Here is a 14,556-nt window from a genome sequence, read left to right on the forward strand (position 1 = left end):
CGCTCAGACGTTGGGCTGCTAGGTTCGAGAGCCAACGCCATGGCGATTTCTGCTAGGCGAGCCCTGTGGACCCGCTAATGGACGGATGATGCCGACTCAAAGAAGCATATGGAGGTTTTACCATACAAAGGTGAAGTTTTATTTGGGGAAGGTCTCGTGGACCTGGATGCCACAGCTGCCGCGGTTAAATCTACTTTTTTGCCTTTTGTTCCCCCACAGCAAAAGAAAACGCCACAATATCAGATGCAGTCCTTTCGGTCGCATAAGTCCAGAAGAGGTCGGGGCTCATCCTTCCTCGCCAGAGGTAAGGGTAGAGGGAAGAGAACACTTGCTTCGGCTAGTTCCCAGGAGCAGAAGTCCTCCCCGGCTTCTACTAAATCCACCGCATGACGCTGGGGCTCCACTGAGGGAGTCCGCACCGGTGGGGGCACGTCTTCGACTCTTCAGACAGGTCTGAGTTCTGTCAGACGTGGATCCTTGGGCGATGGATATTGTATCCCAAGGCTACAAACTGGAATTCGAGAGGTGTCCCCTCGCCAATTTTTCAAGTCGGCCTTGCCAGCTTCTCCCCCAGAGAGGGAAGTAGTGTTAGCTGCAATTCAAAAGCTGTGTCAACAGCAAGTGTTTGTCAGGGTTCCCCTAGTCCAACAGGGAAAAGGGTACTATTCAACCCTGTTCGTGGTCCCGAAGCCGGATGGTTCGGTCGGACCCATTTTAAATCTAAAATCCCTAAACCTGTACTTGAAAAAGTTAAAATTCAAGATGGAATTCGCTCCGGGCTGTGATCTCCAGTCGGAAAGGGGGGGATTTTATGGTGTCACTCGACATAAAGGATGCATATCTTCATGTCCCCATATATCCTCCTCATCAGGCGTACCTGAGATTCGCTGTACGGGACTGTCATTACCAGTTTCAGACATTGCCGTTTGGGCTTTCCACGGCCAGAGGATTTTCACCAAGGTGATGGCGGAGATGATGGTGCTCCTGCGCAGGCAGGGAGTCACAATTATTCCATACTTGGACGATCTCCTGATAAAAGCGAGATTAAGAGATCTATTGCAGAGGAGCGTGTCTCTCTCCCTAAGAGTGCTACAACAACACGGTTGGATTCTCAATCTGCCAAAGTCACAATTGATTCCAACGACTCGACTATCATTCCTAGGCATGATTCTAGACACGGATCAGAAGAGGGACCTCCAGAACATGGTCAGAGACCTGCTAAAACCAAAAAGAGTGTCTGTTCATCAATGCACTCGTGTTCTGGGGAAAATGGTGGCAGCCTACGAGGCCATCCCCTTCGGCAGGTTTCATGCAAGGACGTTTCAGTGGGACCTCCTGGACAAGTGGTCCGGGTCCCATCTACAAATACATCAGAAAATAAGCCTGTCCCCCAGGGCCAGGGTGTCTCTCCTGTGGTGGCTGCAAAGTGCTCACCTTCTAGAGGGTCGCAGGTTCGGCATTCAAGACTGGGTTCTGGTGACTACGGACGCGAGCATCCGAGGATGGGGAGCAGTCACACAAGGAAGACATTTTCAGGGGCTATGGTCAAGCCAGGAGGCTTGTCTACACATCAACGTACTGGAGTTGAGGGCCATATACAACGGCCTACGACAAACGGAGAATCTTCTTCGCGACCTACCGGTTCTGATTCAATCAGACAACGTCACAGCCGTGGCTCATGTAAACCACCAAGGCGAGACAAGGAGCAGAGTGGCAATGGCGGAAGCCACCAGGATTCTTCGCTGGGCGGAAAATCACGTAAGCGCTCTGTCAGCGGTCTACATTCCGGAAGTGGACAACTCGGAAGCAGACTTTATAAGCAGACACGATCTCCATCCAGGAGAGTCGGGACTTCATCAAGAAGTTTTTACAGAGATAAGTCTTTGGGGAATTCCTCACATAGACATGATGGCGTCCCGCCTCAACAAGAAGCATCGGAGGTATTGTGCCAAGTCAAGGGACCCTCAGGCAGTAGCGATGGACGCCATGGTGACACCATGGGTGTTTCTGTCGGTCTATGTATTCCCCACTCTTCCTCTCATCTCAAAAATATTGAGAATCATAAGACAAAAAAAGAGTGAAAACAAAACTCATTGTTCCAGATTGGCCTCAAAGGGCCTGGTATTCAGATCTTCAGGAGATGCTCACAGAAGGTCCGTGGCCTCTTCCTCTCAGGGAGGACCTGTTACAACAGGGGCCCTGCGTGTTCCAAGACTTACCGCGGTTCCGTTTGACGGCATGGCGGTTGAACACCGAATCCTAGCTGGGAAAGGTATTCCGGAGGAAGTCATCCCTCCTCTGATAAAGGCTAGGAAGGAGGTGACGGCGAAACATTATCACCGTATCTGGAGGAAGCATGTATCTTGGTGTGAAGCCAAGAATACTCCTACGGAAAATTTCCATCTGGGCCGGTTTCTCCACTTTCTATAGACAGGAGTGGATATGGGCCTAAAATTAGGCTCCATTAAGGTACAGATTTCGGCCCTGTCTATTTTCTTTCAGAAGGAATTGGCTTCTCTCCCAGAAGTCCAGACTTTTGTAAAGGGAGTGCTGCACATCCAGCCTCCTTTTGTGCCCCCAGTGGCACCATGGGACCTTAACGTGGTGTTACGGTTCCTGAAGTCTCACTGGTTTGAACCTCTTCAAACGGTTTAATTAAAATTTCTCACTTGGAAGGTGGTCATGTTGTTGGCCTTGGCATCTGCAAGGCGGGTATCTGAATTGGCGGCCTTGTCTCACAAGAGCCCCTATTTGATTTTCCATGTGGATAGAGCAGAGTTGAGGACTCGTCCTCAATTTTTGCCTAAGGTGGTTTCTTCATTTCATATGAACCAACCTATTGTGGTGCCTGTGGCTACGGATGACTTGGAGGATTCCAAGTCCCTGGATGTAGTCAGGGCCTTAAAAATCTATGTAGCCAGGACGGCTCGGGTTAGGAAAACAGAAGCACTGTTTGTCCTGTATGCAGCCAACAAAGTTGGCGCTCCTGCTTCGAAGCAGACTATTGCTCGCTGGATCTGTAACACGATTCAGCAGGCTCATTGTACGGCAGGATTGCTGTTACCAAATTCGGTAAAGGCCCATTCCAGTAGGAAGGTGGGCTCTTCTTGGGCGGCTGCCTGAGGCGTCTCTGCTTTACAGCTTTGCCGAGCAGCTACTTGGTCTGGTTCAAACACTTTTGCAAGATTCTATAAGTTTGATACCCTGGCTGATGAGGACCTTGCGTTTGCTCATTCGGTGCTGCAGAGTCATCTGCACTCTCCCGCCTGGTCTGGAGCTTTGGTATAAACCCCATGGTCCTTACGGAGTCCCCAGCATCCTCTAGGACGTAAGAGAAAATAAGATTTTAAACCTACCGGTAAATCTTTTTCTCCTAGTCCGTAGAGGATGCTGGGCGACCGTCCCAGTGCGGACAAAATCTGCAAGGCTTGTATATAGTTGTTGCTTAAATAAGGGTTATGTTACAGTTGAGGTCCGTTTATAGCTGATACTGTTTTGTTCATACTGTTAACTGGTTGCGTATATTCCGTGTTATACGGTGTGGATGGTGTGGGCTGGTATGAATCTTACCCTTAGGTTTACAAAATCCTTTCCTCGTATTGTCCATCTCCTCTGGGCACAGTTTCTCTAACTGAGGTCTGGAGGAGGGGCATAGAAGGAGGAGCCAGTGCACACCCATTCTAAAGTTCTTTATAGTGCCCATGTCTCCTGCGGAGTCCGTCTATACCCCGTGGTCCTTACGGAGTCCCCAGCATCCTCTACGGACTAGGAGAAAAAGATTTACCGGTAGGTTTAAAATCTTATTTTTTGGGACCTATCCTTTAATTTATTGTTTGTATCATTTTTATTTTATTGCAGACCTCAAGAAACATACAACAGAGGACAACCCAGATAAAGTAATGCTTGAGAAAGCTATTGATTCATTAAAAGAAGTAATGACGTAAGTAAACTTGTCACCCATACTGAACAATTAAATCTCCTTAACTTTTACTTGTAACGGTCTTATAATTTGGTTGTCCTTTTAGTCTATCATTTTTTTTTCCATTTATCCATGGGAGACCCTGGGCATAGGAGGTGCTGGAGTAGTCTGAGCACTTAATATTTTAAAACTTGACCACACAGACTCCTCCTCCTATACCCCACCCCCTGTTCATAGCAACCAGATTTATTTATTTTTTGTTAGCTCCCTACGTAGTCGGACACATATTTTAGCTGCACCTATATATATTTTTTATATACAGAGCAGCCAGCAGTGATTCTGCCTGAGCAACACTCATGCCACCCATTCCATCTGTTACCTGCTGCAGCTCTGTTGCTGCAGGTAGCAGTTTCGTCTGGTCCCCGGACCACACAGAGGGGATAGATAATGCGGTTGGAGCAGAAAAGCAGGTAAGCCTTTCCCCGAAATGCAAGGAGCCATTTTAATATGGCAGTGTTGCCTGCCCCTAGTGTAGGCGGCCACTGTGGGTGGTGGAGGGAGGGTTTGGGCGAACCATTGATTGCCCTGTTTTCTCTAACGTCCTAGTGGATGCTGGGGACTCCGTCAGGACCATGGGGAATAGCGGCTCCGCAGGAGACAGGGCACAAAAAGTAAGCTTTTAGGATCACATGGTGTGTACTGGCTCCTCCCCCCATGACCCTCCTCCAAACCTCAGTTAGGTTTTTGTGCCCGTCCGAGCAGGGTGCAATCTAGGTGGCTCTCATAAAGAGCTGCTTAGAAAAAGTTTTTTAGGTTTCTTATCTTCAGTGAGTCCTGCTGGCAACAGGCTCACTGCTACGAGGGACTTAGGGGAGAGAAGTGAACTCACCTGCGTGCAGGATGGATTTGCTTCTTAGGCTACTGGACACCATTAGCTCCAGAGGGATCGAACACAGGCCCAGCCATGGAGTCCGGTCCCGGAGCCGTGCCGCCGACCCCCCTTGCAGATGCCGAAGTTGAAGAGGTCCAGAGGTCCGGAAACAGGCGGCAGAAGACTTCCAGTCTTCATAAGGTAGCGCACAGCACTGCAGCTGTGCGCCATTGTTGTCGGCACACTTCACACCAGTGGTCACTGAGGGTGCAGGGCGCTGGGGGGGGGCGCCCTGGGCAGCAATGTATAATACCTTTTTCTATGGCTAAAATACATCACATATAGCCCTTGAGGCTATATGGATGTATTTAACCCCTGCCATATATCGCAAACTCCGGGAGAAGAGCCTGCCGTTTTAGGGGGCGGGGTCTATTCTCCTCAGCACACCGCGCCATTTTCCTGCTCAGCTCCGCTGTGAGGAAGGCTCCCAGGACTCTCCCCTGCACTGCACTACAAAAACAGGGTAAAACAGAGAAGGGGGGCATATTTTGGCGATATTTTTATATATTAAGCGCATATAACAGAAACAACACCTTTTAGGGTTGTTTATATACATTTTTATAGCGCTTTGGTGTGTGCTGGCAAACTCTCCCTCTGTCTCCCCAAAGGGCTAGTGGGGTCCTGTCTTCGATAAGAGCATTCCCTGTGTGTCTGCTGTGTGTCGGTACGTGTGTGTCGACATGTATGAGGACGATGTTGGTGTGGAGGCGGAGCAATTGCCGGTAATGGTGATGTCACCCCCTAGGGAGTCGACACCGGAATGGATGGCTTTAATTATGGAATTACGTGATAATGTTAGCACGCTGCAAAAGTCAGTTGACGACATGAGACGGCCGGAAAACCAGTTAGTACCTGTCCAGGCGTCTCAGGCACTGTCAGGGGCTGTAAAACGTCCCTTACCTCAGTCAGTCGACACAGGTACCGACACAGATGAATCTAGTGTCGACGGTGAAGAAAGAAACGTATTTTCCAATAGGGCCACACGTTATATGATCACGGCAATGAAGGAGGCTTTGCATATCTCTGATACTGCAGGTACCTCAAAGGGGGGTATTATGTGGGGTGTGAAAAAACTACCTGTAGCTTTTCCAGAATCAGAGGAATTGAATGACGTGTGTGATGAAGCGTGGGTTAACCCCGATAGAAAACTGCTAATTTCAAAGAAGTTATTGGCATTATATCCTTTCCCACCAGAGGTTAGGGCGCGCTGGGAAACACCCCCTAGGGTGGATAAGGCGCTCACACGCTTATCAAAACAAGTGGCGTTACCGTCTCCTGATACGGCCGCCCTCAAGGATCCAGCTGATAGGAGGCTGGAAACTACCATGAAGAGTATATACACACATACTGGTGTTATACTGCGACCAGCAATAGCCTCAGCCTGGATGTGCAGTGCTGGGGTGGTGTGGTCGGATTCCCTGACTGAAAATATTGATACCCTGGATAGGGACAGTATTTTATTGACTATAGAGCAATTAAAGGATGCTTTTCTTTATATGCGAGATGCTCAGAGGGATATTTGCACTCTGGCATCGAGAGTAAGTGCGATGTCCATATCTGCCAGAAGAAGTTTATGGACGCGACAGTGGTCAGGTGATGCGGATTCCAAACGGCATATGGAAGTATTGCCGTATAAAGGAGAGGAATTATTTGGGGTCGGTCTATCGGATCTGGTGGCCACGGCAACAGCCGGAAAATCCACTTTTTTACCTCAGGTCACCTCCCAACAGAAAAAGACACCGTCTTTTCAGCCGCAGTCCTTTCGTTCCTATAAGAACAAGCGGGCAAAAGGACAGTCATATTTGCCCAGAGGCAAAGGAAGGGGTAAGAGGGTGCAGCAAGCAACTACTTCCCACGAACAGAAGCCCTCCCCGGCTTCTACAAAGCCCTCAGCATGACGCTGGGGCTGTGCAAGCGGACTCAGGGGCGGTGGGGGGTCGACTAAAGATTTTCAGCACACAGTGGGCGCGCTCACAGGTGGACCCTTGGATCCTGCAGGTAGTATCTCAGGGTTACAAGTTGGAATTCGAAAAGTCTCCCCCTCGCCGGTTCCTAAAGTCTGCTTTACCAACGTCTCCCTCAGAAAGGGCGACGGTATTGGAAGCCATTCACAAGCTGTATTCTCAGCAGGTGATAGTCAAGGTACCCCTCCTACAACAGGGAAAGGGGTATTATTCCACACTATTTGTGGTACCGAAGCCGGACGGTTCGGTAAGACCTATTCTAAATCTGAAATCCTTGAACCTGTACATACAGAAATTCAAGTTCAAGATGGAGTCACTCAGAGCAGTGATAGCGAATCTGGAAGAAGGGGACTTCATGGTGTCCCTGGACATAAAAGATGCTTATCTGCATGTCCCAATTTACCCTTCACACCAAGGGTATCTCAGGTTCGTGATACAAAACTGTCATTATCAGTTTCAAACGCTGCCGTTTGGTTTGTCCACGGCACCTCGGGTCTTTACCAAGGTAATGGCCGAAATGATGGTTCTTCTACGAAGAAAAGGCGTATTAATTATCCCTTACTTGGACGATCTCCTGATAAGGGCAAGGTCCAGAGAACAGCTGGAAGTCGGAGTAGCACTAACCCAAGTAGTGCTTCAACAACACGGGTGGATTCTGAATCTTCCAAAATCTCAATTGACCCCGACGACACGTCTGCTGTTCCTGGGAATGATTCTGGACACTGTTCAGAAAAAGGTGTTTCTCCCGGAGGAGAAAGCAAGGGAGTTATCCGAACTTGTCAGGAACCTCCTAAAACCAGGAAATGTGTCAGTACATCAATGCACAAGAGTCCTGGGAAAGATGGTGGCTTCTTACGAAGCAATTCCATTCGGCAGATTCCACGCACGAATATTTCAGTGGGATCTGCTGGACAAATGGTCCGGATCGCATCTGCACATGCATCAGCGGATAACACTGTCACCAAGAACAAGGGTGTCTCTTCTGTGGTGGTTGCAGAGTGCCCATCTGTTAGAGGGCCGCAGATTCGGCATACAGGACTGGGTCCTGGTGACTACGGATGCCAGCCTACGAGGCTGGGGAGCAGTCACACAGGGAAGAAACTTCCAGGGCGTGTGGTCAAACCTGGAGACGTCTCTTCACATAAATATACTGGAGCTAAGAGCGATTTACAATGCTCTAAGCCTGGCAAAACCGCTGCTTCAGGGTCAGCCGGTGTTGATCCAGTCGGACAACATCACGGCAGTCGCCCACGTAAACAGACAGGGCGGCACGAGAAGCAGAAGAGCAATGACAGAAGCTGCAAGGATTCTTCGCTGGGCGGAAAATCATGTCATAGCACTGTCAGCAGTGTTCATTCCGGGAGTGGACAACTGGGAAGCAGACTTCCTCAGCAGACACGACCTCCACCCGGGAGAGTGGGGACTTCATCCAGAAGTCTTCCACATGATTGTGAACCGTTGGGAAAAACCAAAGGTGGACATGATGGCGTCCCGCCTCAACAAGAAACTGGACAGATATTGCGCCAGGTCAAGAGACCCTCAGGCAATAGCTGTGGACGCTCTGGTAACACCGTGGGTGTACCAGTCCGTGTATGTGTTTCCTCCTCTGCCTCTCATACCAAAGGTACTGAGAATTATACGGCTACGGGGAGTAAGAACAATACTCGTGGCTCCGGATTGGCCGAGAAGGACTTGGTACCCGGAACTTCAAGAGATGCTCACGGAAGAGCCGTGGCCTTTACCGTTAAGAAGGGATCTGCTTCAGCAGGGACCTTGTATGTTCCAAGACTTACCGCGACTGCGCTTGACGGCATGGCGGTTGAACGCCGGATTCTAAAAGAAAAGGGCATTCCAGAGGAAGTTATTCCTACCTTGATTAAAGCCAGGAAGGAAGTGACCGCACAACATTATCACCGCATTTGGAGAAAATATGTTGCGTGGGGTGAGGCCAAGAAGGCCCCAACGGAGGAATTTCAATTGGGTCGATTCCTACATTTCCTGCAGGCAGGATTGTCTATGGGCCTCAAATTGGGGTCTATTAAGGTTCAAATTTCGGCCTTATCGATTTTCTTCCAGAAAGAATTGGCTTCAGTGCCTGAAGTACAAACCTTTGTCAAAGGTGTACTACATATACAGCCCCCGATTGTGCCTCCAGTGGCACCGTGGGATCTCAACGTAGTTTTGGATTTTCTCAAATCCCATTGGTTTGAGCCGCTCAAATCGGTAGATTTGAAGTATCTTACATGGAAAGTAACCATGCTACTGGCCCTGGCTTCAGCCAGGAGAGTATCAGAGTTGGCGGCTTTATCGTACAAAAGCCCATATCTGATTTTCCATTCGGACAGGGCAGAACTGCGGACGCGTCCTCAGTTTCTGCCTAAGGTGGTTTCGGCTTTTCACTTGAACCAGCCTATTGTGGTGCCTGCGGCTACTAGCGACTTGGAGGACTCCAAGTTGCTGGACGTTGTCAGAGCATTGAAAATATATATTTCAAGGACGGCTGGAGTCAGAAAATCTGACTCGCTGTTTATCCTGTATGCACCCAACAAGATGGGTGCTCCTGCGTCTAAGCAGACGATTGCTCGTTGGATCTGTAGCACAATCCAACTTGCACATTCTGTGGCAGGCCTGCCACAGCCTAAATCTGTAAATGCCCACTCCACAAGGAAGGTGGGCTCATCTTGGGCGGCTGCCCGAGGGGTCTCGGCATTACAACTTTGCCGAGCAGCTACGTGGTCAGGGGAGAACACGTTTGTAAAATTTTACAAATTTGATACTCTGGCTAAGGAGGACCTGGAGTTCTCTCATTCGGTGCTGCAGAGTCATCCGCACTCTCCCGCCCGTTTGGGAGCTTTGGTATAATCCCCATGGTCCTGACGGAGTCCCCAGCATCCACAAGGACGTTAGAGAAAATAAGAATTTACTTACCGATAATTCTATTTCTCATAGTCCGTAGTGGATGCTGGGCGCCCATCCCAAGTGCGGATTGTCTGCAATACTTGTACATAGTTATTGTTACAAAAATCGGGTTATTATTGTTGTGAGCCATCTTTTCAGAGGCTTCTTCGTTGTTATCATACTGTTAACTTGGTTCAAATCACAAGTTGTACGGTGTGATTGGTGTGGCTGGTATGAGTCTTACCCGGGATTCAAGATCCTTCCTTATTGTGTACGCTCGTCCGGGCACAGTACCTAACTGAGGTTTGGAGGAGGGTCATGGGGGGAGGAGCCAGTACACACCATGTGATCCTAAAAGCTTACTTTTTGTGCCCTGTCTCCTGCGGAGCCGCTATTCCCCATGGTCCTGACGTAGTCCCCAGCATCCACTACGGACTATGAGAAATAGAATTATCGGTAAGTAAATTCTTATTTTTTCTGCTCCCTCGCTGGACTACCAGGACATTCTTGCATAACGGGACACCGTGAGAACGACTGGAGTTCCTTGAGGTTGGCTCAGGCATGGAGACTACTTTGTGCTCGCTACTCCCCCTGCCTTTGGAACACCCTTCAGGCAGCCTGCCAATGGTCTTCTCAGATGCTGTGGGGACATATTTCTTAGCTTTTGCTCGGACAGTTTGGAAGCTAAAGAGTGGTATCATCCTCTATACTTCACATCTAATTGTGAAGTGTAGACGCTGCTGACCCCCTGCCTGATGCAAATCTTACGCCAAATCTTACCCTCAAATACCTGCTCCAGTTCAGTGTGTAGGGTCATTGTTTCCCAGGGGATGCGGGTGACCTCCAAAGGTGGGCTGCTGCAGCGGTTTTTCAGAACAGCTCTTCCCCGGTATACGGAAAAGAGGGTGGCCTTAGACCAGGCCTTAAATTCTCTGCTTTCAGAAGGGGCTATTGTTCCAATTCTGGAGTTGGAACAGACCCTGGGATTTTTCTCCAACCTATTTATTGTTCAAAGCTGAACAGCTCCTTCTGTCCAATTTTAAAATCTTGAAGCCTTGAACGGGAAGCATTTAAAATACTGCTAGACGGGATACCGCGGGCACAATGCAGACGCCGGAATCCCGAGTTGCTGTAAAATGGTGCACCCGGAATATTGGTGAGGTAGGCGATTATCCCTCTATGGGTGTCCATGACGCCCTTAGAGGGAGAATATAACCTGTGTCAAACGCAGTGAGTCGCCGTGTCCACAAGAGGCTTTCTAGCGCTCACCCTGCTACCGGCATATTGGTGGCCGGGATGCCGCTGTTGGTATACTGACAGCTGGCATCCCGGCTGCCGGTAATTCATACTGAACCCCTTGAACACCATTCTTTGGGTTGGCTCTGCTTTTCTCTGGTTCACGGTCAGCTCAGCTCATCGGTTCCGGGCCCTTACAGTTTGTGAAAACGTGCAGGGCTGTGGTCAAAGCTCATGGCGGTCATGGTGAGTCTGCTGTGCAAGGAAGGTATTAGTAATTTCCTAGTTTCATGTGTACCTGGACCACACAGTGCATTCCCCCTGCCCCACCCCCGATGTTACCTCATGTACTCAAGCATGTCAAGGAACAACAAGTACTGCTAATCATAGTGACTAGATTGTCCATGCAGTTCCCATATGTCACAGTTCTCAAGATAAGTTACTGGTAGGTCCCGGGTGGCGTCTTCCACTACTGCGAGATCTGCTTCTGCAGGGTCCTTTTTTTCCTGAGGACTCTCCTCATTTGGCTTCCTCAAAGGTGCAGATATCAGCTTTGTCAATTTATTTTCAGCTGCATTTGGCTCTATTTCCAGAAGTTCTGTATTTTTTTTTTTTCTGCAGCGAGGTATACTGTGTTCCACAGGGAATACATTGGGGTGTAGAGATGGATATTGATCCAGAGGCATCAACAGGCTAAAGCTTTAGACTATCCCAGTAGCATTGCGGGGCCTCCTCCATATAACCCCGCCTCCAGGCACTGTGAGCTCAGTTTTAGAGTTGGTGCCTGCATAAGCAGGTCACTTAACAGGGGGGGCTGTGCAGGCAGCTCTGAAAAAGCTATTTAGAAGACTTCAAGTGCTGCAGCACTTCATATGTCAGGGTAGCATACTGTGCTGCGGCTCATCACCTCCCCAGCGGCATCGCATACTCCCGCTGGCTCTGTTCCCGGGTTCTTGCAGCAGAGGCGCTCCGGTTCCTAGGCACACCACCGCAGACGCTATCCTGGCTTGTGTGGCTGCTTCTCAGGGAGGAGGTAAGAGGGTCCCCCAGGCAGGACCCGCCATAAAATCGCGTTCTGGTCGCAGTCTAAGGAGACAGACCGCGACGCTGGCGTGGACACTGTGGCCGTGCAGGGACCCCACTATATCCACCAGGGCAGGGGAGCACAGGTCGGATAATACATTATCCATTTTTAATAAAGCTGCCTCACACACTCCCTGACTGAGATGCTGGGTGCCATCTTCTCACAGTAGCTGCGACTGGTCTCCGGGACTGCAGGGAAAGGTTTCCTCTGTAAATCCGCCTGATTCATCAGTGCTGTGATTCTACAGACACTTAAATATTCTACATGTCACAATCCCGACATATTCTCCCTACGTGGGTGTCCACGACACCCATAGAGGGAGAATATAATAGTGCCCGCAGCGTGGCGAGCGAAGCGTGCCCGCAGCGTGGCGAGCGAAGCGAGCCCGCAAGGGGCTGCGTTCCGCTCGCCACCCCTGTCAGGATTGTGTGGTCGGGATTCCGGCGTCGGCATTTCGACCGCCGGGATCCCGTCCAGCGGGATTACGTACTGATCCCGTGTGTATATGTATGTGTGTATCGTGCAGGGATCGTGCAGTCAAACGTGGATTTTGACTTGCTTTTCTTATAATCCTGCGAACTGTTCTGTCTGATATTTTTCTTGGTCTTCCAGATCTTGCTTTAACTTCCACCGTTCCTGATGACTGCCATTTCTTAATTACATTCCAAACAGAGGATATGGGCATCTGATAACGCTTTGCTATCTTCTTATAGCATTCTCCTGCTTTGTGAGCGTCAACTATTCTCAGTTTCAGTGTTCTACACAACTGCTTAGAGGAACCCATGGTGCTGACTGTTGGAGCAATGTCAGATGAGTCTGGGCTTTTAAAACCTTTGAAAGGTATTAACTCTGCAGGGTGCCCAAACTTTTGCAGATGCCATTTTTTGTTTTCTGTTCTTTTGAAAGTGTAAATGATGGAAATAAAATCAAACTTTTTTTGACATGTTATAAGAATGTCTAATCTGTAATTTAATGCCTTTTGGAGATTTTTCCATCTTTCCTTGGCTTCTTTTTGCACATTAAAAATGAATTTTTGCCTGTGGTGCCCAAACTTTCAATCCCCACTGTGTGTATGTGTGTGTATATATATATATATATATATATATATATATATATATATATGCGGCCAAAGCGTCTATTACGTCCATCCTGGCTCGCCGACTTCTGTGGTTGAGGTCATGGAAGTTGGACCTGGACTCCTAAAAGACCTTGGAGGTACTCCCTTTTAAGGGAGACATCCTCTTTGGATCTGAATAAGATTGTAACTGACTTAGCAGCTGCTAAGGCTGTAATTCTCCCAAATACTAATCCTTCTGCACAGAAGTCAGAGTACCACTTTTCGCCCACAAGGGAAAGCAAAACAGGGCAGGCATACCCGTGACAAGCTCATGCTCCCAAAACCACTAAGCCCAAAGCAAAATAATCCAGGGCTGCACGTCCGCATGCTTCCAAACAAGACAAGCCTGCTGCATGACGGGGTGGCCTCCCCCTGGGGGATCCCAGGGTGGGAGGCCAACTTCTGCAATTCACCCAGGTCTAGTTAAAGACCACTTCAGAAGCACGGATACGCAGTCTCTTTCAGGAGATGTCCCCCTCGCCAGTTCCTTCGGACCTGTTGAAAGGCGCAAGCTCTGCACTTGGTTGTGTGTTCCCTCCTGGATACAGGAGTGGTAGTTCCGGTACCCCTGTCCCAGAGAGGCGGAGGATACTACTTGACCCTGTTTCTAGTTCCGAAACCCATTCGGTCTTTCCGGCCTATACTTGACCTCAAATCACTGAACAAATTTAGAACCTGGAGATTATATGCTATCCCTGTGTATATACAAGAGGCCTATCTGCATATACCTATTGCCATATCGCATCATCAATATCTGCGTTTTGCTATTTGCAACCTTCAGTATCAGTTCCAGGTTCTGCTGTTTGGACTGGCCACGGCCCCTCGGATCTTCACCAAGGTTATGGCCGTGATGACAGCTCATCTGCGTAGTCAGGGAATCCGGATCCTGCCGTATCTGGATGACTTGCTGATCCTGGCAAACTCCGAAAATGTCCTCCTCAGTCATTTACAACTGACTGTAAACTTCATACAGGCCCACGGGTGGCTCGTCAACTTGAAGAAGTCCTCGCTGGTCACTGCTCGGAGCATGTGGCACTGCTGGACACACACAGCCAAAGACTGTTTCTGTCTCCAGAGAAGGTCCTGAAACTTCAAGACCGGATAAGATACTTCCTCTCTCACTCAAGAGTGTCGATACATTCGGTGATGCAAGTTCTATGCCTCATGGTGTATGTGTTTGACATGGTAGAGTACGCTCAATTTCATTCCCGCCCTCTGCAAAGGTTAATCCTTTCCAAGTGGGATGGCCTGCCTCATCGGATCAGGTCTCGCATGATCTCCTTGACCCCAGAGGTTCGTCTGTCACTGAGCTGGTGGCTACCAGCAGTTGAGCACGGGCCGTGCCTTCTGGATTCCCAACTGGGTCCTCCTGACTACAGACACCAGTCTGAGGGGTTGGGGCGCGGT

At 49.3% G+C, this 14,556-nt stretch overlaps 1 protein-coding gene across 5 annotated transcripts in view; it reads left to right on the forward strand.

Moving 5' to 3' along the window:
- ECT2 (epithelial cell transforming 2) overlaps window positions 1-14,556 on the forward strand; it is a 719,104-nt gene that overhangs the window by 473,886 nt on the left and 230,662 nt on the right. For all 5 annotated transcript variants that reach the window (XM_063916272.1, XM_063916273.1, XM_063916269.1 and 2 more), the window contains one exon: window positions 3,859-3,940. In XM_063916272.1, coding sequence (XP_063772342.1) covers window positions 3,859-3,940 — 82 coding nt within the window. The remainder of the gene's footprint in view (window positions 1-3,858; window positions 3,941-14,556) is intronic.

This window comes from Pseudophryne corroboree, chromosome 4, assembly GCF_028390025.1.
Source record: "Pseudophryne corroboree isolate aPseCor3 chromosome 4, aPseCor3.hap2, whole genome shotgun sequence".
Classification (NCBI taxonomy): domain Eukaryota; kingdom Metazoa; phylum Chordata; class Amphibia; order Anura; family Myobatrachidae; genus Pseudophryne; species Pseudophryne corroboree.